Here is a 24336-nt window from a genome sequence, read left to right as displayed (position 1 = left end):
AGTAGATGATAGATGATAAATAGATAGACAGACAGATTTTTAAACTCAGACTTCATCTCCAGGAATGTCATAAAAGCTAGTGCGTACTTTTCAGTCTTATTTCCCAGGTGTCAAAATTAAGGAACTGTAACTTGAAGGGACTTGTTCACGGACACCAACAGAAATGGAGATATAATTATAACTCATAGATGAATTATCATTTTTCTAGAGCAGTAGTTCTCAACCACAAGGTGATTTCTGTTCCCCCGCACCCCCATCCCCAGAGATATGTGGCAAGTCCTAGAGACAGTTTTGGGCTTCTCGAGTGACTTGAGAATACAGGGGACTCAGGTTTGATCCCTAGGTCAGGAAGATCCCCTGGAGAAGGAAATGGCAATTCATTCCAATGTTCTTGCCTGGAGAAGTCCATGGAGAGAGGAGCTCTGCAGGCCACAGCCCATGGGGTCGCCAAGAGTCAGACACGACCTAGTGACTAGACAACAACAAGACACAGTTTTGTTCATGACTGAGGGGTCAAAGCGGTGGGTGTCACCAGCGCCTTGGGCAGTGAGGTCAGGGATCCTACTAACATCCTACAATGCACAAGGCAAGCCACCACAACTAAGAATTATCTGGTCGAATGCCAATAGTGCCAATGTTCAGAAAGCCTTTTCTAGAAATGCAGTCAGCAAACTGTGCCCCACCGTCCCTATTGTTTACACATTTGTCTACGGCTGCTTTTGTGCTACAACAGCGAAGCTGAGTCATTGTGACAGAGGCTGAAAGGTCCACGAAGCCTACAGCAATGATCATTTGACCTCCCCTAGAAAGTTTGCTGACCTCCACTCTATAGCACAGGTTATCAGTGACGGAGACCAAAAGGCACCACTTTCTGCTGGTTAGGATGATCACAATACAACCCAAGGGAACACAGCTCACATCAACTCAAAGGTAAGTGGAGTTGCACAACACAGTGGTCCTGTGTGTATAGAGTGAGTAGAAAAGGCTAACTTACAAAGGTACTGAAGATCTACCAGAAAAAGTTTCCATGGTCTTATTGCCTGAACTTATTTGCCTGAACTTATTGCCTGAACATTCACACTTATTAAATACACCAACCAGGAGTGTCTACCTGAGGCTCATCCTGATGGAATACTAGTGCCTAATAACAGAGAGCTTCTGATGTGGCAATAAGGCTGTATAGGACCTACCAAGATGAAAATGACAACAGTAGCCGTCACTAACTCAGCATCAGTACCTGCCGGGCCCTGGAGTGGAAGCACAATGTGAAGGTCGCTCATCCAGACCAGAACACTGGAGTGGGTAGCCATTCCCCTTTCCAGGGGATCTTCCCAACCCCAGGACTGACTCAGGTCTCCTGCATTGCAGGCAGATTCTTTACCAGCTGAGCCACCAGGGAAGCCCAAGAATACTGGAGTGGGCAGCCTATCCCTTCTCCAGGAGATCTTCCTGACCCAGGAATTGAACCGGGGTCTCCTGCATCGCAGGCAGATTCTTCACCAGCTGAGCTACCAGGGAAGCACAAAAGTATGTCCTTACAATTTACTGTGGGTTCAGCTGAACATAGAAAAGGGCATTTTCCTTTGATAATTGAGAATTGATCATTTGAATCAAGGGCAAGTGTACCTACTTCCTCTTTCACATCTTCAGAATCTGAGTCTTTGTCCTCTTCTTCCTCACCATCATCTTCATAATCTTCTAAGTGGGGAAACAAAACAGAGGTGGGTTGGGATTCTTAGAACACAATGGTTAGTACTTTTTCTCACAACTAGGAGGCTATTATTAAGTGCACAAGACCTCAATTATTGCATGTGTAATTTGTGCAAATATAGGCACACAAGAGCACTATCTCATGAAGTCTAAAGTGCTGCCTCATGCTGAATGCAAAATGATTGCAGAATAAAATGACACATGGCTTCCCAGATGGCTCAAGCAGTAAAGTATATGCCTGCAATGCAGGAGACGCAGGTTCAGTCCCTGAGTTGGGAAGATCCCCTGGAGGAGGAAATGGCAACCCACTCCAGTATTCTTGCCTGGAGAATCCCAAGGAAAAAGGAGCTTTGCAGGCTATAGTTCATGGGGTCACAAAGATTTGGACAGGACTGAGCAACTTAGCAGGCACGTGGACCATTCTGGCTTCCTCCACCGATATAGAAGTAGTTATGCAACTCACATTGCCAGAGTTTAGTGATCACATACATGTCAAAGCTGCGGTAATGTCGACAGCACTTTGATTGACTCCCTAATTTTAGTATGAAGGAACTTATTTAAAACAAAAGTCCAAAGAAAGCATCCAGTGTCATTGCAACAAGATGATGCCTACAGAAAATCTGTTCCCTGAAAAAAGGACAAAGTTGAAAAGCACTAGAATCCTCTGACAACAAAATCTTCTTGGACAATGGATAATCACACTGTCAAGTATTCTAACATGACTACTGTGGGGTGAAAGTGAAAGTGAAGTCGTGTCCGACTCTTAGCGACCCCATGGACTGCAGCCTACCAGGCTCCTCCGTCCATGGGATTTTCCAGGCAAGAATACTGGAGTGGGGTGCCATTGCCTTCTCCTGTACTGTGGGGGTAGTAAACAGCAAAAGTTTAATTTCAATTCTATCCTTAAGGCAAATTCATTCTAGAACCAGTCTGTACAGTTGAGGGACTCCATCATGGGACTGGAAATAGATTTTTTTTTTTTAATCAGGTGAGATGACCATACAGTCATTCCATCAGTTCAGTTCAGTTTCTCAGTCATGTCCGACTCTTTGAGACCCCATGAACTGCAGCACGCCAAGCTTCCCTGTTCATCACCAACTCCTGGAGCTTACTCAAACTCATGTCCATCGAGTCAGTGATGCAAACTGGCAACAGTTAATAATAAAGGACAAAATTAATGAGCTTGGTGTTACGAAAAATTTGCCTTTTCATTCATCTGTCTAATTAGCTTATTAGATAATCATGGTTAATCTGTAAAAAAAAAAAAAACTGATTCTACTTTCATCCACAGGCCTCTGAAATATTATCCAAATGCAAAAATTCATCATAAAGCTTATAGCTATGACCAAAATGAGTACAGAATAACTACCCACACATTGTGTACGTGCTTAGTCACTCAGTTGTGTCTGACTCTTTGTGACCTCATGAACTGCAGCCTGCCAGACTCCTCTGTCCATGGGATTCTCCAGGCAAGAATACTGGAGTGGGTTGCCATTTCCTCCTCCAGAGGATCTTCCCAACCCAGGGATCATACCTGCATCTCCTGCATTGGCAGGTGGACTCTTTTCCACTGAGCCACAGGAAGATCTGTATATCCACATATTTACCTTCAGTTAGAACACACGGAGTTTCAGAGGTGATGATCCCAGGAACTGGAAAAGAATAAGCGCTGCTGGTTGTTACCAAGGGAAGTGGACTCTTAGGGTGGCATTGTCTCAGGATCTGAAGAACAATGGAGATGACAGGCTCCAGACTTTGGTCATCCAGGCAGTTCTAAACAAAGAGAATATCCTATCAGACACCACCATCTTCTGCAGAGCCCCTTTGTTATAACGGTATTTTAGGTAATGAACTACACACAGCCTAAATGCACAGTAAATATCTTTAAGGTAGACCAGCTAATCTGAACATTCTAATGTAGCATTTTGTCTAATGTAGAATCTGCTTTGGTCCAGTCTATCATCTACATTTTTATTTCTCTTTTACAGCTCATATATTACTGGGGTGAATTTAATTTGAAAATAGACTTGAAAGATTTTCAAGGGAGGTTGCACCTGAGGTAAGATATTGTCTAGAAGAGCTGATGGAAGGAAAGGAAATGACATCTTCCTTCAACCATCCATGTGTCACTGTGAATTATCCCCTAAATTAGAGAGTGAGCAGCTGAACTGATAGAAGTTTTATTGTTCTCTTTCAGCTATTATCTGAGGGGAAAATATCAAGGAAGATGTAAAATATGAAATCAGAAGAAAGATTAAGAGAATCCCAAGCACCTGACTTAAATAGCATGCTTCTTCTCAAAGCCCACAGTGTCGATCCCTCTTGGTAGCTACACAAAGCAAAGAAAATTTGAGTTTGCAAGAGGTAACATTTTGATACTGATGGAACATGACAAGATCCTGCTTTTCAGGCACTGTGGAAAATGTAAGAACAAGTATACTAAACTGAGAGAGAGAAAGGGAGTTGGGAGTGGTCAGGATCTCTTTGGCAAAAGCATGACGACTTTCTTCAGTCTCTTAGTAAACATTTTGTCTCCCGATTTGGTACAGAGAGTTGATTAATGAAAGCCTCCAGTGTGACATTCTTAAAGGGCCCCTAGTAAGCTCTGAGGCCAATAAGTCATAGCAGGAGATATGGAAGATGCTTTAGAACATGCCACAGGGCAGAGACTGTCTACAGTGATGCCCTGCATGGTACCTTCAGGCCCACATTATAGGAAGCCCCACAGGAAAGAACATGAAGGGAAAAAAGTTAATAAAATTTAAGCCATGAATTTAAGCTACCCAAATGACTTCAGAGTAAAATAAAAGTAAGCCAACTTTCAAAACATAAAGTTCTTACTACAATCAAGAATGACTGGGACTTCCCTAGTGGTCCAGTGGGTAAGACTTCACCTTCCAATGCAGGAGATGTGAGTTCAGTCCCTGGTCAGAGAGCTAAGATCGCACATGCTTTGCAATCAAAAAACCAAAACATAAAAGCAACAAAATCAATATTGTAACAAACTCAATGAAGACTTTAAAATTGGTCCACATCAAAAAGAGAAAAGAATGCTATCTCTCTTCAGTGTGCTCAAGTAATACCAATCAGGTAACCTGAACCAACAGCAGGAAACACTTTCCATGGAAAATAAATTAGTTGAGGCTATTTCACCACCAAAAGTAAGACTTAGTTAGTCATGTCTGACTCTTTGTGACTGCAGCCCACCAGGCTCCTCTGTCCATGGAATTCTCCAGGCCAGAATACTGGAGTGGGTAGCCTTTCCCTTCTCCAGGGGATCTTCCCAACCCAGGGATCGATGCCAGGTCTCCTGCATTGCAGGTGGATCCTTTACCATCTGAGTTACCCAAGAAGCCCACTTCATCACTGGGACTGCTCAAGGAGTTTCAAGTGCTTGGTGAAAAGTATGAGGATTGGAAAAAGAGGGAACTGAATGTGGACGATAAAGAGAGGTGAGTGAGGTGGATGACTGATCAGAGGTAACGCTCCGAGTTACAACTTTAGGAGATATGGAGCCAAGTCCAGGCCAGGCAACTTGCTCAAACCTGCCAGTACTCTGGAAGCCAGGTCTGTCTATGACGGTCACTGGTATCACTGCTGATGATGGAAACAGTGTTTTAGTTGGTGTGGGAGGGTGCAGGTGAAAAGCAAGTGAAAGGATGGAGTCAAGTCCAAGTGTCCTGTTGGATTACGCCATGCCATGAACTGACTTTGGGTGATGATGTCTACAGAAACCTAGACATTAAGGATAATGTTATATTTGGTGTCTGCTCTACTCTGGAGAAAACATTTATGAATTTGAAGGTGATCCTTGGACTGATACTATGTATAAGATAGACAACTAACGAGAACCTACTATGAAGCTAAGGAAGCTCTGCTCTGTGCTCCAGGTGACCTAAATGAGAAGGAAACCAGAAGAGAAGGGCTGTATGTGAGTGTGTGGCTGACTCACTTGCTGCACAGAAGAAAGGAACACAAGACTGCAAAGGAATATGTGCATGAGTGCTCAGTTGTGTCCACTCTTTGAGACCTCAGGGACTGTAACCAGCCAGGCTCCCCCATCCATGGTATTTTCCGGGCAAGAACCCTGGAGTGGGTTACCATTTCCTACTCCAAATGCAACCACACTCCAATAAAAATTAATTAAAAAAATAAAGATGATCCTTGAGTCCAAGTTATTATAATAAGATGGCAACCCACTCCAGTATTCTTGCCTGGAGAATTCCAGGGACAGAGAGCCTGGGGGCTGCCGTCTATGGGGTCGAACAGAATCAGACATGACTGAAGCGACTTAGCAGCAGCAGCAGCAGATCCTTCGCCAACATTTTCCTAGTCTTAATGCATCATGACCAAGACCCAGGTGAGGCAAGAAAGGGCTCAGGACACAAAATTTAAGTGGGCATGCACCCTTTGGCTCCTTCAAATGCAGGGTAGGTGCTTGTGTTGTGTACAATCAGATGATAAGACTCCAAGATATAGGATCTCTGTGGACAAATATCTCAGAATTGGGGCAAAGGTGACATCTATAGGCTCACTCTTCCCATAACTCCGAATCATCCACCTGCTACTTGAAAAAGATGATGAAATACAAGAATTCTTAAAATATTCAACTCACGTTTAATATCATTGAGTCAGCTGTGGGATGATAAAGATCCTACTCTCATAATATGTAAGTGAAATAGCGTATAGCACACAGCTCAGATCAGAGCAAGGCCACCTGAATTCAAATCCTTGACTGCACCTCAATGTTCACTGCAGCACTGTTTACAATAGCCAAGACATGGAGGTAACCTAAATGCCCATCGACAGAGGAATGGATAAAGAAGATGTGGTGCATGTACACAATGGAGTACTTCTCAGCCATAAAAAGAATGAAATAATGCCACTTGCAGCCACATGGATGGACCTAGAGAGTACCATACTGAGTGAAGTAAGTCAGAGAAGGAGAAATATTGTATGACATCCCTTACATGGGGAATCTAAAAAGAAATGATCAAATGAACTTATTTACCAAACAGAAAGAGGCTCACAGACTTAGAGAATGAACTTACAGTGGCCGGGGGCGGGGAGTGGGGAAGGCATAGCTAGAGAGTTTGGGAAGACCATGTACTCACTGCTATATTCAAAATGGATCACCAACAAGGATCTATTGTTGTTCACAGGGAACTCTGTTCAATGTTATGTGCCAACCTGGATGGGACAGGAATTTGGGAGGGAATGGATACATGTATATGTATGGCTGAGTCCCTTTGCTATTCACCTAAAACTACCACAACTTCGTTAACCGGCTATACCCTAACATAAAATAAAAAGTTAAATGTTGAAAAAAAAAAAAAACAAATCCTGGGCTGATGATGGCTAACTGTGCAACCTGGAATCCTGGTAAGTTACTACATACAAATTCTCTTTACAGCTTCCTTATCTCTAAAGAGGAGATACTTTCAGAACCTCTCTCATAAGACTGTGTCTGAATTAAATGAGTTATACGTAAGATGAGTGCCTAATAGTAAACACTCGGTAAGTGAGCTAGGAGGATGCCAGGAGGCATCATTAGGATCATAAAATCTCATAAGAATCTGAAAAGATCTTAGGAGACCACTGCTAACTCACGGCGGAGTCCTAGAAACAATCCTCACAATAACAAAATGAGATGTTCTAGTGGAAGAGGCGCTCAAGGAAGAAACGGTCCTGGGTTTAAGCTCCAGATCTGCTTCTCACTGGGCTTCCATGGCGGCTCAGTGGTAATGAACGCGCCTGCAATGCCGGAGGCCCAGGTTCGATCCCTGGGTTGGGAAGATGCCCTGGAGAAGGAGACGGCAACCCACTCCAGTATTCTTGCCTGTTGGAAATCCCATGGACAGAGGAGCCTGGTGTGCTATAGTTCATGGGGTCACAAGCAGACTTAGTGACTAAACAGCAACTGCTTCTCACCAGCCAAAGCCATCAGCATCTCCTGCCTCGACGCTCATGGTCTGACTTCTCCGCTTCCCTCCTAACTCCTCCTCCTCCCAAGCCTTGGGATACTCCTCTGCAGTGGCAGCCAGCATGATCCTTGACAAGTTGAAATCAGTTTGAAAGGAAGTAGAGTTTCAGTTTTGCAGCATGAAATGAGCTTTAGAAATTGATTATACAAGAGTGTAAGGTACTCAACACTACTGGACTATACACTGAAAACTGGTTAAGATGGTCAACTTCATGTTAAATGACTTTTACCACAATTAATTTTTTTTAAATTTTTTAAAAATACTTATTTATTTTTATTTATTTGGTTCTTTGTTGAGACATGTGGGGTCTAGTTCCCTGACCAGGGATCGAACCCAGACCCTCTGCATTAGGAGCTTGGAGTCAGCCACCAGACCAACATGGAAGTCCCTAATTTAAAAAAAAAAAAATTTTTTTAAGCATAAATCCTATTAAGTCACTCCCCTGCTTCACATCTGAGAGAAATGAAATCTGAATTCCTTTCCATGGTCTAGAAGGCTCTACATGATCTGGTCTTCCCAAACTCTCCAAATCTGTCTTTTCCCCTTCTCTGTACCTGCTTAAAATCTGATGGAAATAATACGTATTTTTATTTTTAATGTATTTAATTTATATTTAATGTATTTAATCTGATGGAATAAGTTGTATTTTTTATCATGGTTCAGGGTGCTCCAGACACTCTGGTCCTGCCTATGTCTCCAACTTCACCTCACTTCTTTCCTCTCTTCCTCCCCATGCTTCTGCCCTACCCACAACCTCAGCACCTGAGGGACGGCCCATTCGCCTTTTTTAATCCTCACTCTGGAACCCTCATGGTCAGACCTTCACTTTCTCGTCATTCAGATTTCAGGCTCTGAGGATTGCTCTTTCACACCAGGCTTAGAGTGGTCCCTCTCCTTCCTCCCTCTCTAGAAACTTTTCAAATATAATTGGCAAATTCTAAAGCCCAGAAGCTTCAATTCAGGCTTGTCTTACATAGAAAAACCTTTGGGTTAGGACTTTCTGGCTCATCCTTGCCTAGGTCTTTCCTTGCCTGACTCTCCAAAATGTCTTAGTGGTTTCTCAAGTTGGACACTGCATTCCTATCCCCTCTGTACCTCCTGGCTGACTCCCTTGCACTTTCACACACAAACCAAGTTTCTCAAGGTGTTCTGGCCTGACTCAAATGTCAATGACTTCCTTCTCAAAGCCTTCTCTGGTCAGCCAAGACCAAACGGAACTCTCCTTCCTCTGCAGAGCTTGGCCATTTCCACTCTGGCATCCCACCTGCTACCTTTACACTTCCAATTAATTTTACTGGAGTATAGTTGCTTTACAATATTATGTTAGTTTCTGCCGTATAGTAAAGTGTATCAGCCATACATGCATATTGCTGTTTAGTCGCTAAATTGTGTCCAATTCTTCTGCGACCCTGTGGACTGTAGCCTGCCAGGCTCCTCTGATCATGTAATTTCCCAAGCAAGAATACTGGAGTGGGTTGCCATTTTCTTCTCCAGGGGATCTTCCCGACCTAGGGATCAAACCTATATCTCCTGCATTGCAGATGTATTTTTTACCATTGAGCCACCGGGAAAGTCCCACATATACATGTATCTCTTCATTTTCTCTGTCTTCCTGCCCATTCATATCACGACAGTGTGTTAAGCAGAGTTCCCTGTGCTATACAGTAGGTTCTCAGCAGTTATCTATTTTAAACACAGTAGTGTATATATGTGAATCCCAGTCTCCCAGTTCATCCGAGCCCTGCTTTCCCCTCTTGGAATTCATATATTTGTTCTCTGCGTCTGTTTCTCTATTTCTGCTTCACAAATAAGTTCACCTATAGTATTTTTTTGGCTTTCCAGATGGTGCAGTGGTAAAGATTCCACCTGCCAAGGAGGAGACCCAGTTCGATCCCTGGATCAAGAAGATGCCATGGAGTAAGAAATGGCAACTAGATCCATTATTCTTGCCTGGAAAATGCTATGGACAGAGGAGACTGGCAGCAACATTCCATGTGGTCACAAAGAGCTGGACGTGAATGAGCGACTAAGGACACACACATGTAACATTTTTTTTCTAGATTCCACATGTATGTGTTAATGCACGGTATTTGTTTTTCCCTTTCTGACTTACTTCACTCTGGATGACAATTCTAGGTCCATCCTTATCTCTGCAAATGAACAATTTCATTCCTTTTCATGGCTGAGTAAAGCAGAGACATTACTCTGTCAACACAGGTCCATATAGTCAAGATTATGGTCTGCCCAGTGGTCATGTATGGCTGTGAGAGCTGGACGGTAAAGAAGGCAGAACACCAAAGAACAGATGCCTTCGAACTGTGCTGCTGGAGAAGACTCCTGAAAGTCCCTTGGACATCAGGGAGATCAAACCAGTCAATGGTAAGGAAGATCAACCCTGAATATTCACTGGAAGGACTAATGCTGAAGCTTAAGCTCCAGTATTTCAGTCATCTGATGCGAACAGACAACTCATTGGAAAAGTCCCTGATGCTGGGAAAGATTGAGGGCCAAAGGAGAAGAGAGCCTCAGAGGATGAGATGGCTGGATGGCATCACGTATGCAATGAACATAAACTCGGGCGATCTCCAGGAGATGGTGAGGGACAGGGAGGCCCAGCGTGCTAGAGTCCAGGGAGGAGCAAACAGTCGGACATGACTTGGCAACTAAACAACAACAACAACAATATTCCATTGTAAATATGTAACACATCTTCTTTATCCATTTCTCTCTTGATGGACATTTAGGTTGCTTCCATGTCCTGGCTACTGTAAATAGTGCTGCAATTTTTTAAAAGGCTATCATGGCTTACTCTTATGGTTCTCAAAGTAAGGGTCCCAGACCAGCAGCTTTAACATCACCTGAATACTTACGAGAAATGCAGAATCTTGTACCTCAACTCAGATCTAATGAGAAACTCTGTGAGTGGAGTCCAGTTATCTGCATATAAATGAGCACTCTGGGTGATTATGACATATGATTAAGTTTCCAAACAACCAATCGTAGCAATGTTTTAGGTCTCAGAAGCTGTTCTGGCTCCAAAGAGTGAGTGGCCCCTTTATCTGATTATCTCATACAAATTTATTCCATCTGCAATTATCCATTTCTCCAAATTGGTAACTATCTCAAACTATTTCAGGGCATCCTAGTAGGGGTTCTGTTTTAACCTTACATCCAAATGGTCAGCATTCTTTCTCCTTTCTTGTGCAAAGTGCCAGGAAGATCCCGTTATGTTACACACAGCCTCCCTGCATTATGGACAATGTGAACCTCTGAACATTTAAAGGATGCTCAGAGAATCTGTGCAAGGATTCAGGACCCAGGAAAAAAAGAGGTGGGGTTATTGAGAGAGAAACATGGCAGGTAGTGACCTCAGCAGCCACGTGAAGAACACTGTGATGGGCAGGAACTGTGGGAAGGACTCAAAAACAGTTCTTTCTCAGCCACTTTCACGCCTGGTAGACTTGTAATGACACCACAAACACCAATAAAAATGGTACAGGACAGCGGTTCTCCAAGTGTGATCCCCAGTCCAGAAGCAGCAGCTCTCACTTAGAAACTTGTTAAATAGGCTCCATCCCAGATCTACTGAATCAGAAGCTCCAAGGATGGGGACCTTGCCACCATATAGCGGCTTTGATCACACTCAACTTGGAGAACCTCTGGTGCATTTTACAGAAGCTTGGACTCTTGAGTAAGACCATCATATATACACTAACATGCACAAAACAGCTAGCTAGTGGGAAGTTACTGTATAGCTCAGGGAGTTCATCTCAGTCTCTGTGATGACCTAGAGGGGTGGGATGGGATGGGAAGGGTGGGAGGGAAGCTCAAGAGGGAGGGGAAAACTAACATAACATTGTACAGCAATTATAATCCAATTTAAAAAATCATCAATTTCAAATCCTTTAGGTAGGTAGTGTTAGTTGCTCAGTCATGTCTGAGTCTTTACGATCCCATGGACTGCAGCCCATCAGGCTCCTCTGTCCATGGAATTTTCCAGGCAAGAATACTGGAGTGGGTTAACATTCTTTTCTCCGGGGGATCTTCCCGCCCCAGGGATCAAACGTGGGTCTCCCTCATTGCAGGCAGATTCTTTACTATCTGAGCCACCAAATCCTTTAAAAATATTGAAATCAGAAAGTCTGCATAAGCTGCTGTGCCAGTCTTGGGCTAGAGTAAGCATTCAACACAAATTTCCTCCCCCCTGCCTTTTCCATCTCTTCCTTCATTTTCTTCTTCTTCCTCTTCTTCTCCTGCATTTTCAGTGTTATCACCATCAGCTGCAGCCGCAGCAGCATAATATGCAATAGTGGCCAAACTGACATCCCCATATCCAAGGTTTCCACGTTGGCAGTCCTGCAGTTCCCGTGCCTTCTCTGGCAGGAGAGGGGAGAGGATAGATGTGAAGCCCCAACTCCAGCACAGCTGCAAAAGCATCTGTGCTCAGAGCCCACAGTCCAGGTGCTAGGAGGTTCTGCAGGCAAGAGAAACCTGGCCACCAAGTGCAGAGTCTGCCTCCCTCACATTCTGCTTCCAGTCCCAACAGTAATTGGAGGCTGGGAACTTGTTGTAAATTTGCTTAATTGGGCGGTTGAGATCTTTATCGACCTGCTGAGGAACTGCTTCTAGAAGCCTGCTCCTAGGCTCACAGCCGCTTTTATGCCTGGGCTTCACTTCGCATCTTCTCCACCCTCTCCGTGTCAAAGACCTGCACCTCTGGGATCAACATCTTCTCTCTTTTCTGCTCTTCTGCTATTTTTAAAAACAACAGATATGAGAAACAGTCAAAAATACAGAGGGAAGGGGCAGAGCTGCTGGCTGCAACACCCGAGCCGGAGTAGGGGGCTGTGAGAGATCAGCAAAGCAGCAGGCAGTTTCACAAGCACTGGGAGAAATTCGAGATTTGAAGAACAGAAAGTATGGTGCAACTTGGAAAAATTCAGAGCATTTCCTCATCCAGAGGGACAGAATGGAAAAGGTAGCTATTTCATGACCGAGAAGCTCTGAAAACTGTAATGATGGAGAGAAACCCAGAGGTGATAGCAGACAGAAAATCAGATATTGGCTTGCAGCACAATATTATGTTATTGTTTAGAGGCAAAAAAGCTTTTAAAAAATGGTTAGAGTCTATAGATACCATGGTTAGAAAACGGCGTTCTGGTTGACTGCTTCATTACCCCAGATGCACTCAGGTGGAGAGAAATTGGAAGGTGTCCAGAGAGAAGCAATGAGACCAATGAAGGGAGTGCAGAGACTAATATGAAGACATTAAGCATTGTTTAGGCTTCCCTGGAAGCTTAGCTGGTAAAGAATCTGCCTGCAACACAGGAGACCCCGCTTTGATTCCTGGGTTGGGAAGATCCGCTGGAGAAGGGAACAGCTACCCAATCCAGTATCCGTGGGGGTCCCTGGTGGCTCAGCTGGTAAAGAATCTGCCTGCAGTGCTGGAGGCCTGGGTTTGATCCCTGAATTGGGAAGATTCCCTGGAGAAGGGAACAGCTACCCACTCCAGTATTCTGGCCTAGAGCAATTCCATGGACCGTATAGTCCATGGGGTTGCAAAGAATTTGACACCACTGAGTGACTTTTATTTTCACTTTTCAAGCATTGTTTAGTCGCTAAGTTGTGTCAGACTCTTTTTTGACACCATGGACTGTGGCCTGCCAGACTCCTCTGCCCATGAAATTTCCCAGGCAAAATACTGGAGCAGGTTGCCATTTCCTCCTCCAGGGAATCGTCCAGATACAGGGATCGAACCCCATTTCTCCTGCATTGGCAGACAGACTCTTAACCACTGAGTCACCAGGGAAGTCCAAATAAGAAGACAGAAAGGAACATAATGTGTGTGAAACATGGCTGCTTTGGCCCCAACAGAGGGTGGGTGAACAGATGATGGGTGCTTGGGAGACCCTCACATAATCCATGGAGAACACATAGGCAGCCTTGCATGATGGTCCCTGCATGTGTGTTAGCCACTCAGTCCAGTCCGACTCTTTGTGACCCATGGACTGCAGGCCACCAGGGTCCTCTGTCCATGGGATTCTCCAGGCAAGAATATTGGAGTGGGTTGACAGTCCCTTCTCAAGGGGCTCTTCCCAACCCAGGGATCAAACCCAGGTCTCCTGCATTGCAGGCAGATTCTTTACCATCTGAGTCACCAGGGAAACCCACGATGGTGCTTACATTAGCCCTAATCGCGTGAAATTAAGGAATGTGTTATTTGGTTGAAATCCAGGAAACCCTCGACACATATTCCACTGGGGCACAGATCAGTGACAGCTTTTGTAGGTGCTACTCCCTTTGCTTGGGATGCTGTTCCTCTTAAACTTGGCATGACCGGCTCCCTCAATAACTCAAGTCTCAGCCTAGGTGTCACCGACTCAAAGACCTGACCTCTCCAAGAGAAGACCTTCTCTCTGCCCATGCAGGAGTCACTGTGGACCTCTGCCCTTCCTCTATTGATCCCACAGAGCAATATGAAATTATCTTCCAGACTGAATTATTTGCTTCCTTAGTGTCTGACTCTTTGCTGGAACATTTGCCCCCAAAGGTCAGGGATCTTGTCTACCACATCCACCGTGAGGTCCCAATAACTAATCACTATTCCAATAAACACTCACGCTCATAAAGCAGTGAAGTCATGGCAAGTACCCTGCTAAACGAGATGTGTCTATGTTAATTTATCCAGGCCATGTAGAAAACCTAGATTTTATCACTTTCATTTTTATTTTTTTAAGAGGAAGAAGGCTGAAACCCAGAGAGACTGAGTCACTGCACAGCAGTAGGCGCAAGATCTGAGATCTAAAGCCAGGTTCTTTAGCTTTAAAATCAGCACTAATGCATGCATGTGGAATCTAGAAAAATGGTACAGATGAACCTATTTGCAGGGCAGGAATAGAGATGGAGATGTAGAGAACAGATGTGCAGACATGGGGATGAATCGGGAGATTAGGACTGAAGTATGTGCTCTGCCATGCGTAGATTGCTGGAGAGAATCTGCTGAATAGCACAGGGAGCTGGGCTCGGTGCTCTGTAATAACCTAGATGAATGGAATGTGGGGATGAGAGGGAGGCTCAGGAGGAAGGGGACATATGTACACACATGGCTGATTCACTTCGTCGTGCAGCAGAAACTAACACTGTAAAGCAACTGTACCCCAATAACAAAAAAGCAAGCTCGGATCCCGGCACTCAGTGTGGACCCCCTGTGCGTGCGTGCTCAGTCACTTACATCGTGTCCAATTCTGTGCGAGCCTATGGACTGTAACCTGTTGGGCTCCTCTGTCCATGGGATTCTCCAGGCAAGAATACTGAAATGGGTTGCCACACCCTCTGCCAGGGGATCTTCCCGACCCAGGTGTACCCAACAAATATGTATTAAATAAGTGAGTCATGTTTCGAGAGAACAGCATCGAAAAATGTATATTATCTATGGTGAAACAGATCACCAGCCCAGGTGGGATGCATGAGACAAGTGCTCGGGCCTGGTGCACTGGGAAGACCCAGAGGGGTCGGGTAGAGAGAGAGCTGGGAGGGGGGATCGGGATGGGGAATACATGTAAATCCATGGCTGATTCATGTCAATGTATGACAAAACCCACTACAATATTGTAAAGTAATTAGCCTCCAACTAATAAAAATAAATGAAAAATAAATAAATAAATATTTATTATATAAATAATTATATATTATATAATAATTATTAAATAAGTGAGTCAATCAATACACGAGTGAGTGAAGGAATGAGGATTTGAGTCCAGAATATCTGCCCAGAGCAAGAAGCAAGAAACATACTGAGACTTCCCAGCTCTGGGAAGGGTGAGTCCTAAATGACATCCTTCAGATGCCATCCTTCAGAGGCAGTCCCCGTGCAGATTACCTGTATGGTGCTGAAAAGGATCTCCATGCCCTGAGCTGCCAGGAAGGCCTCCCTGCCCGACCGGAGCTTGGCAATACGCTTGAGGCAGAGCAGAAGCGCCCAGCGGATCAGAACGAAGGAATTGGCTGTGTCGTGGCTGTGCCAATCCTGATGCAGCCTGAGCAAACTGGGGACGTAGCTTCTGTTCACTGCCCTGCGGCTGTTAGACTCTGAAACCAACGGGAAAAGGCAACATCAGTCAAAGGCTCTCCTGGGCACACCCCCTGAGGATGCCCCAGTGCGCGTGCATGCTAAATCCTCTTAGTTATGTCAGACTCTTTACAATCCCATGGACTATAGCTCACCAGGCTCCTCTGTCCATGGGATTCTCCAGGCAAGAATATTGGCGTGAGTTGCCGTGTCCTCCTCTAAGAGATCGTCCCCTCCCAGAAAATACTAATTAAACATAAAAGGATGGCACTAATTTCCAGTGTAGAAACTGGTATCCAGTGGCAGACATCAGCTTAATCAAGTGACCAGGGCCAACAACATCAAACAAGATGTCCTGAGAAAGACACAGCATCACTTGAGTTTTACTACTATGGTATTCCTGAACCAAAATGTGTAACCTGAACATAACCATGAGGAAAATCAGCAAACCCAAAATGGGGGATATGCTGTACATATCTGATCTACACTTTTCAAAAATGTCAAAGTAGTAAAAGGCCAAAAAAAAAAGACCAAGGAATTCAGCTAACAAAGACCAAAAAGTCATGACACAGGGATATATGTATACATGTAGCAGAATAAAACTCAATATTCAGAAAACTAAGATCATGGCATCCAGTCCCATCACTTCATGGCAAATAGATGGGGAAACAATGGAAACGGTGATAGACTTTATTTTCTTGGGCTCCAAAATCACTGCAGATAGTGACTGCCACCATAAAATTAAAAGACGCTTTCTCCTTGGAAGGAAAGCTATGATCAACAGAGACAGCATATTTAAAAGTAGAGATATTACTTTGCCAACAAAGGCCCATCTACCCAAAGCTATGATTTTTCCAGTATTCATGTATGGATGTGAGAACTGGATCATAAAGAAGGTTGACTGCTGAAGAATTGATGCTTTTGAACTGTGCTGTTGAAGAAGACTCTTGAGAGTCCCTTGGACTGTAAGGAGATCAAACCAGTAAATCCTAAAGGAAATCAACCCTGAATATTCATTGGAAGGATTTAAGCTGAAGCTGAATCTTCAATAGTTTCACCACCTGATGCGAAGAGCCAACTCATTGGAAAAGACCCTGATGCTAGTGGAGGACTGAAGACAGAAGAAGAAGGGGACGACAGAGGATGAGATGGTTGGATGGCATCACTGACTCAATGGACATGAGTTTGAGCAAGCTCTGGGAGATGGTGATGGACAGGGAGGCCTGGCGTGCTACAGTCCATGGGTTCGCAAAGAGTCGGATGTGACTGAGCAACTGAACAACAATAGCAGATTCATATTACTGAACAGCAGAAACTAACACAATATAACACAATAGCAAAGCAACTATACTTCAATAATTTTTTAAAGATATGGCACGTAAGTACAATATATAATTATAATTTAGTCCCTGGACCAAAAATAATTTTTTTCTTTTCCCACATAAGGCATTAGTGAAGCAGTTGGTAAAATCTGAATAAGGTGTTTAGATTAACCCAGTGTTGCTTTCCTGCTGGCTCAATGGTTAAGAATCTGCCTGCAATGCAGGAGACCTGGGTTCAATTCTGGGTCAGAAAGATGCCCTGGAGAAGGGAATGGCTACCCACTCCAGTATTCCTTCCTGGAGAATCTCACGGACAGAAGAGCCTGTTGGGAGTCCATGAGGTCACAAAGACTGAGTAACTAGCACACTTCCTTACACACTGTTTCTTCCCAGGTGGTTCAGTGGTAAAGAACTCACCTGCAGTGCAGGAGACCTGGGTTTGATCCCTGGTCGGGAAGATCCCCTGGGGAAGGATCCCTGGGGAAGGAGAAAGCAACCCATTCCAATATTCTTGATGGGAAAATCCCATGGACAGAGGAGCTTGGTTGGCTATAGTCCATGGGATTGCAAAGAGTGGGGCACAACTGAGTGACTGAGCATGCACCCACACATCAGTTCAGTTCAGTTCAGTTGCTCAGTCGTGAACGACTCTTAGATATTATGTAAATGTATATCATTGGATTTTGATAAGCTATGCTTAGGTAAGTGAATATTCTTGCTTTAAGGAAATCCACAATTGTGCATGTCTATAACTTATTCTCAAATAGTTCAGAAAAAGGATAATTGAGTGTGGAGGAGAGAGAAGAAAGGAGAAAGAGAGATTCACCAGATTTCCATTCCTTTTTCTTCAATCTCAGTGGACTTGGGATATGGTCATTTGAGCAAACTATAAGGCTCAATCCAAATGAAAAGGAAAGGACCCTGAGTGAGAGACATAATGTCAGGAAGGCTGTTGTGTGTAACAGATGTGTGTTTTCCCGAAAGAGATTGGAAGCCAGTTTATATATCATCAAGGGGTTGGCTCCATCTGGGAAAGGAATTCCTTAGAGTCAAGCCACCCAACAAGAGACTGGACTCATATGGTGATGAGCAACCTGGCACCAAAAATACCCAGACGGAGGCTGGAAGTCGACCCAGCAGGGATGTGAGGATGGGGCTTCCTTACATCCTTCAGGGAGCTGTAATAGTATGATCTTACAGCACCTTTCCCCTCTTCCACACCACAACTACAGTTTCTTTAATTTTTTACATTGGAGTATAGAAAATTACCAATGTTATGACAGTTTTAGGTACATAGCAAAAGTACTCCTCCATACACACACATGTATCCATTCTCCCCCGAACTCCACTCCCATCCAGGCTGCCACATAACATTGAGCAGAATTCTGTGTGCTGTACAGTATCGCTGTATAATGGAGTTATTCAACGTACACACTTGTTATATTTAAAATGGATATATAGCAAGTGTGTACATGTTGTTAGTTGAATGACTCTACCTGAGACCTCCCATAAGACCCCTCTGATTGATGTCTGGTTTCTTCATTTTCCCAAGATACGGTCTTTTATTTATTTTTTTAATATTACTTATTTATTTGGCTTCCCAGGTGGCACTAGTGGTAAAGAACCTGCCTGCCAATGCAGGAGATGGAAGAGACACAGGATTGATCCCTGAGTTGGGAAGATCCCCTGGAGAAGGGCGTGGAAACCCACTTCAATACTCTTCCCTGGAGAATTCCATGGACAGAGGAGCCTGGAGGCTATAGTTCATTGGATTGCAAAGAGTAGGATCGGAGAAGGCAATGGCAACCCACTCCAGTACTCTTGCCTGGAAAATCCCATGGACGGAGGAGCCTGGTAGGCTACAGTCCATGGGGTCATGAAGAGTTGGACACAACTGAATTGACTTAGCAGCAGCAGCAGCAGCAAAGAGTAGGATACAACTGAAGTGACTTAGCATTTATTTATTTGGCGAAGTAAGGTCTTAATAGTGGCACTTCGGATCAATTCAGACTCAGTAGTTGAGGCTCAGTTACCCTACAGCGTGTGGGATCTTAGTTCCTCATCCAGGGATCGAACCCATGTCCCACGCACTGCAAGGCAGGTTCTTAATCACTGAACCACCAGGGAAGTCTCCTCAAGATACAGCTTAAATTCTCTCTTCCAAAGAGGGGAGAACGGTCTAAGATACTTCTCTCAACAGCACACATATTCCAGTTTTCATGTTAAACTCCTCACCCTATGGGGTTGGCAGACAACCAACTACTTGTGGATTAGTTCAGACCTACTTAGTGGATGGGCAGATCCTCTCTGGATTGCGGTTCTCTCTGCCCTTGTCAACTAGGTGCCCTGTAGAACTCTAACCAGCTGACTCTCAGGCACAAAGGCCCATATCTTTTATCTTGAAGCTCTGCGCTCTCAAGACTACATTTCTGTATTATCCATACTGTTTACACTGGTTTATAGACAATCTATGCTTCTGGCCAAGTGTGAGAGGGAGAGATCCCTTGTGCTGTAATTGGAAAAGCAAAGTTTCAGCCCCGAGTCAAATTTTTCCCTAAGACCATGTAAATGCCCATGAGTAAAAAAAAAAAATGACATAGAAATTGTGTTTTATTCCAGAAGGGTTTTCTCATAATGTTAATAGAATTCTCCTTTTATCCAGCTTGTTTGTCAAATTCTAAACTGTCAGGCTTGACTGAGCCCCACTGAGATTTTTTGACCCATTTGTGCAGTTTTTTGTTTTGTTTTTTTTTCACTTTTCACAACATTTCATTTAGCCATGACCCTGAACTGAGAGCGATGAGCTTTATTCACTCTGTGATGTATTTGTGGTGGACAGTTTAAATCACCTTCATTACCTCCTTTAATGAATTATTCTTTTGTATCAAAAGTACTTCTCTTCTCGGCTGGTCAAGGCCACAAAGCACTGGAGTTCTTTACTGCCTAAATGAGGTTCCAGCCTAGCCAATATCTGATGTTTAAAAGAAAATTGAGGATTAAGTAGCAGGCATTAAAGCAAAGTATCGCCTGCTAAGAAGATGACAGAATGGCAAAAAACAGTGCACAGAGGCCCCGTGGCAGTGGGAGGTTAAGCATTTCTGTCTTTCATCTATTTTAAAGGTATGAGACTAACAATGTGTTATCCTCATGACCTTCATCTCTGGTTTTGTGGGGAGAGGGAGGGAGATATGGGGGGGAAAAATCTTTAATTGTCTGCGAGAAAAATCCCTTATCAAATCCCCATGATTTTATTCATGGTTTCCTGCTAATCTTCAGCAAGCTGTCATGTTTACTAACATCGAAAGCAGCTACACCCCTCCTCCACCCCCAACCCTAAATCAGTCAGTCTTTCTCTGGGGATGGCTTGGGAGCTTTGCAAAAGTCAATATGCATCTAAAACCCGGCAAGAGGAGAGTCATCAAGCTGAACCTATGCAGAGAGGACCCAAAGAATGAAATAAGGGTGGCTGGAATCAGCAGTTTCCAGGAGTTCCAGAAGGTTTGGGGGGAAGACAGTGCTTCTCCTGGGGAGGCCAGATAGCAAGGAGAAGATGTGGGCTTTCATACGCTGTTTTGGGCGAGCTCAGGGTTTGGGGGCGGGCAGGTGAGGATCCTCCAACTCCCTTTAAAACTGACAAGCTGCACTTTAGCCTGTTTATATAAATGGCTTCCTCCTAAGATTTTCTTGGGAAAAAAGTTCCTGTTCTATATTTTTTTTAAAAATTTCTGAAATGGATTGGTTTATCTTAAGCTGATTGGAGGATGGAGTGGAATGGGCAGAGAGGACTTCTGAGAACCTTTAATTTAACAGCTCATCGTCAACTCCTAGGGCTTCCCTGGTGGCTCAGAGGTAAAGAATCTGCCTGCCAATACAGGAGCTGTGGGTTCGATCCCCTGAGTCAGGAAGATCCCATGGAGGAGGGAATGGCAACCCACTCCAGTATTCTTGCCCGGAGAATCCCCAGACAAGACCAAGGAGCCTAGCGAGCTAATCTATGGGGTCACAAACAGTCAGACACAACTGAGCAACAGATCACCCAACTCCTACTTCATCCAAAGGTGTTATGTCTCCTGTCTCCATCAGCCACTCCTTGGTGGCCTCCTGCTGAAAGTCTTCCCTGGCCAGTTTTTCTGTGGCAAGCCCACATCCTGGTCATCACCTCCAGTTAACTCTCTTAAGTTTTACTATTTCTACCTACCTCTCCAGGTTTTATCCTCCTGAAGTCTTATTTGTAGCTAATTCTCAGTCTAAAATGTGGTCTCACAATCTTATTTTTGCTCCTCATTTCTTCATAGAAGTTCAAATGTTTTCTTTAGTACAGACCCCAATGATGCAACAGATTTTTATACTCAGGAGAAAAAAAACCAAAAAACAAAAAAGGAAGTGAATATGCCAAGATATACATAGTACTTATGAGGGAGGAAGATATTGATGATTCAATTTGCTGTGGATTTTTTAGCCTCAATTTACACTTCTCTGTAGTTTTTATTCTCCACGTCATCTACAATGAACCTTAACAAGAGGAAAAAGATAGGTTACTCTTTGACAGGAAGTCCATAAACTATATGCCACGTCGTAAATGTTTGTGGGCAGGACAAGCAGCCCCCGGGTTGCCATAGCAACCAATGCGCCTTTTTAGTCTTACCCCATCCCTTTCAAAAGTGAATTATCTATCTCATCCCTGAAGGTATTTGAGACCGTGATCATCTCTATAAAGATGTTTGTCTTTTAACAAGAAAGCCCAGAAACCTTTAAGACTCAAAGCCTGGATTTCTCATGGGGGATCTCCATGCGAGGACAGGCTGGTAGAGAAGTAAGTGCCTGATGAGCCAGATTATTATACCTGCAAGCAGCCCAGCACTCTGCTACTGTTATTTGGCAAAATCAGAGGAGATTTCCATGGATGCTCTTTGTTCACCATATCTGAGAATTTTATCACCCCTTTAGGGAAAAGTGATGGCTCAAAGTGGAGGAAAAGTGGGAACCTGCCGTAGAGGAATGAACTGCACGCTTTCACAGCCACAGGTCTAGGAATGAGACACACAAATTAGTGCACCATCGCTGTGTACTCCTCACTGCCTTGCTGGGCAGACCCTTCAGCTCTCTTTATGGAGACCATGCACACAGCCGTGACTTCCACCGCTTTCTAACTTTGTAACTTTGACCATGTTACTTGACAGCTCTCACCACTAAGACTTTAAAAAGAAAGAAAGAAAGAAACCTAATAACAATCTCTTCCTTGAGAATTATTGAGAAAATTAAATGAGATAATATATATAAAGTAGATAACTCAGTGCCTGGAATGCACAGTGTGCTAAATCGCTACAGTCGTGTCCGATTCTTTGCAACCCAGTGGACTGTAGCCTGTCAGGCTCCTCTGTTCATGGGATTCTCCAGGCAAGAACACTGGAGTGGGTTGCCATGCCCTCTTCCAGGGGATCTTCCTGACCCAGGGATCTAACCCAGGTCTCCTGCATTGCAGATGAATTCTTTACCATCTGAACCCACCTGGGAAGCCCATACTCATGATAAGCATTATCTATTTAATATTCCAATACTTTGCTCCATCTGAGGTGAAGAGCTGACTCATTGGAAAAGACTCTGATGCTGGGAAAGAGTGAAGGCAGGAGGAGAAGGGGACGACAGAGGATGATATGGTTGGATGGCATCACCGACTCAAAAGACATGAGTTTGAGCAAGCTCCGGGAGATGGTGAAGGGCAGGGAAGCCTGGCATGCGGCAGTCCATGGTGTCACAAAGAGTCGGGCACGACTGAGCAACTGAACTACAACAATTTACTATTCCAACTGGCCCTCTGTAATTTTGGACAGCAAACTGCCAAATGCTCAGGACATGAACACATTCCTCTGGACAGCCTCATGCAAGAACAGGAGCACCACGGTCACATAGCTGCTGATCTGTATTTTGGCTTTACTATGTACCAGCTGTGTAACCTTGGATAAGTTACTAAGCCACTCTGGACTACATTTTTACTATATACAAATATTAAAGCAAGATAAAAAAGAAACAATGACAGCATCAGCCTTAAAAGTTCTTTATAAAGAATGAATTCATAGTGCAGCCCCTGGAACCAAGTATGTGCTCAATAAAAGTTCAAAAGGATGTGCTTAAACAAAAACCCTTTCCCCGTACGGATTCCATTCAAACTTCACAGACATTTCACCAGTGAGAACAGCCCAAGCAAAAGTTTCAAAAGAAGTAAAATTGATAACCAGAGTCCTTCAATCCCCATGTAATATAATTGACTTCTTACCCCAAATGGACACCTCTTTTACATAGCTACCTTAGACACCCCAAAAGACATGCTGAGGATCATTTCCCAGTGTTATCCCAGGACCCCTTACAATGTCCATAATGTAGACCTTAAGAAATTATAAATAGTTTCCTCTCTGGCAAAATGTACTCCAGTTGGGTCCTATTTCTAAAGGTTTTTTAGAAGACTGGTTAGTGCTGTGAGATCTTCTTGATTGATAATGGTTAACTGTTTAATAACTCATCCTTGCTTTCGATATGCACATATATGAGTAAGACTATACACCAGAATTACAGGCCCCCATCATTCTTGAGAACAGAAATCATCTTCAACCACACAGCATAGTAGGACATCACACTCCCAAGAAATTCTTGCCCAGGAAGACTAAATAGCTTTACTAAACAGTTTGATTTCCTTTTGTTTCAGGAACTTCCTGAAAAGTCATTTATATGAACCATTGACAATTCAGCTAGTCCTTTTCAGGACAGTGGTCCTCTTTCCAGGAGAGAAGACCACTCGCTGGACTCATCAAACAAACCTACCTCCCCAAGGTTTGCTTCCAAACCCTCACCTCCCTGGATCCCCCAGCCCTGAGCAATTACATCACAAACACTGCCTGATCTTCATCAAGACCCCATATGGAACGATCTAGTTGGAGCCACAGAACTCACACTGTGTAATATCTCACCTTAGATCTCCCCTTTTCGAGATATTACTACACAAGATAATGATGACGTTAACTACAGCCAACAGACACTTTTAGCGGTCTTTTCATGGAGTCAATTTAGAAGATGTTTCTGGACAAAGCAGACTTTTACCAAGACTTCTAAGTCCTGTATATGAACAAAAGCTGCCTCTTTTGCCACTTTAACACCAGTTAAAATTACTGAGTATTTATTTACTGAATGTTCCCTATGTGCTCAGCATTGGGCTAATCAGCTTACATGATCATCTCATTTGTCTCATGGAAATGCTTGA

The 24336-nt window shown here is 43.9% G+C and overlaps 1 protein-coding gene across 3 annotated transcripts in view; it reads right to left on the bottom strand.

Moving 5' to 3' along the window:
• Window positions 1-24336, bottom strand: part of AGBL1 (AGBL carboxypeptidase 1) — a 909156-nt gene that overhangs the window by 732584 nt on the left and 152236 nt on the right. For all 3 annotated transcript variants that reach the window (XM_043922371.1, XM_043922372.1, XM_043922374.1), the window contains 3 exons: window positions 15574-15782; window positions 3318-3483; window positions 1631-1698 (listed from right to left, as the gene is read on the bottom strand). In XM_043922371.1, the coding sequence (XP_043778306.1) occupies window positions 1631-1698; window positions 3318-3483; window positions 15574-15782 (443 nt within the window). The remainder of the gene's footprint in view (window positions 1-1630; window positions 1699-3317; window positions 3484-15573; window positions 15783-24336) is intronic.

Source organism: Cervus elaphus, chromosome 13 (assembly GCF_910594005.1).
Source record: "Cervus elaphus chromosome 13, mCerEla1.1, whole genome shotgun sequence".
In the NCBI taxonomy this organism is placed as follows: Eukaryota; Metazoa; Chordata; class Mammalia; order Artiodactyla; family Cervidae; genus Cervus; species Cervus elaphus.
This window is presented reverse-complemented; position numbering and strand designations above follow the sequence as displayed.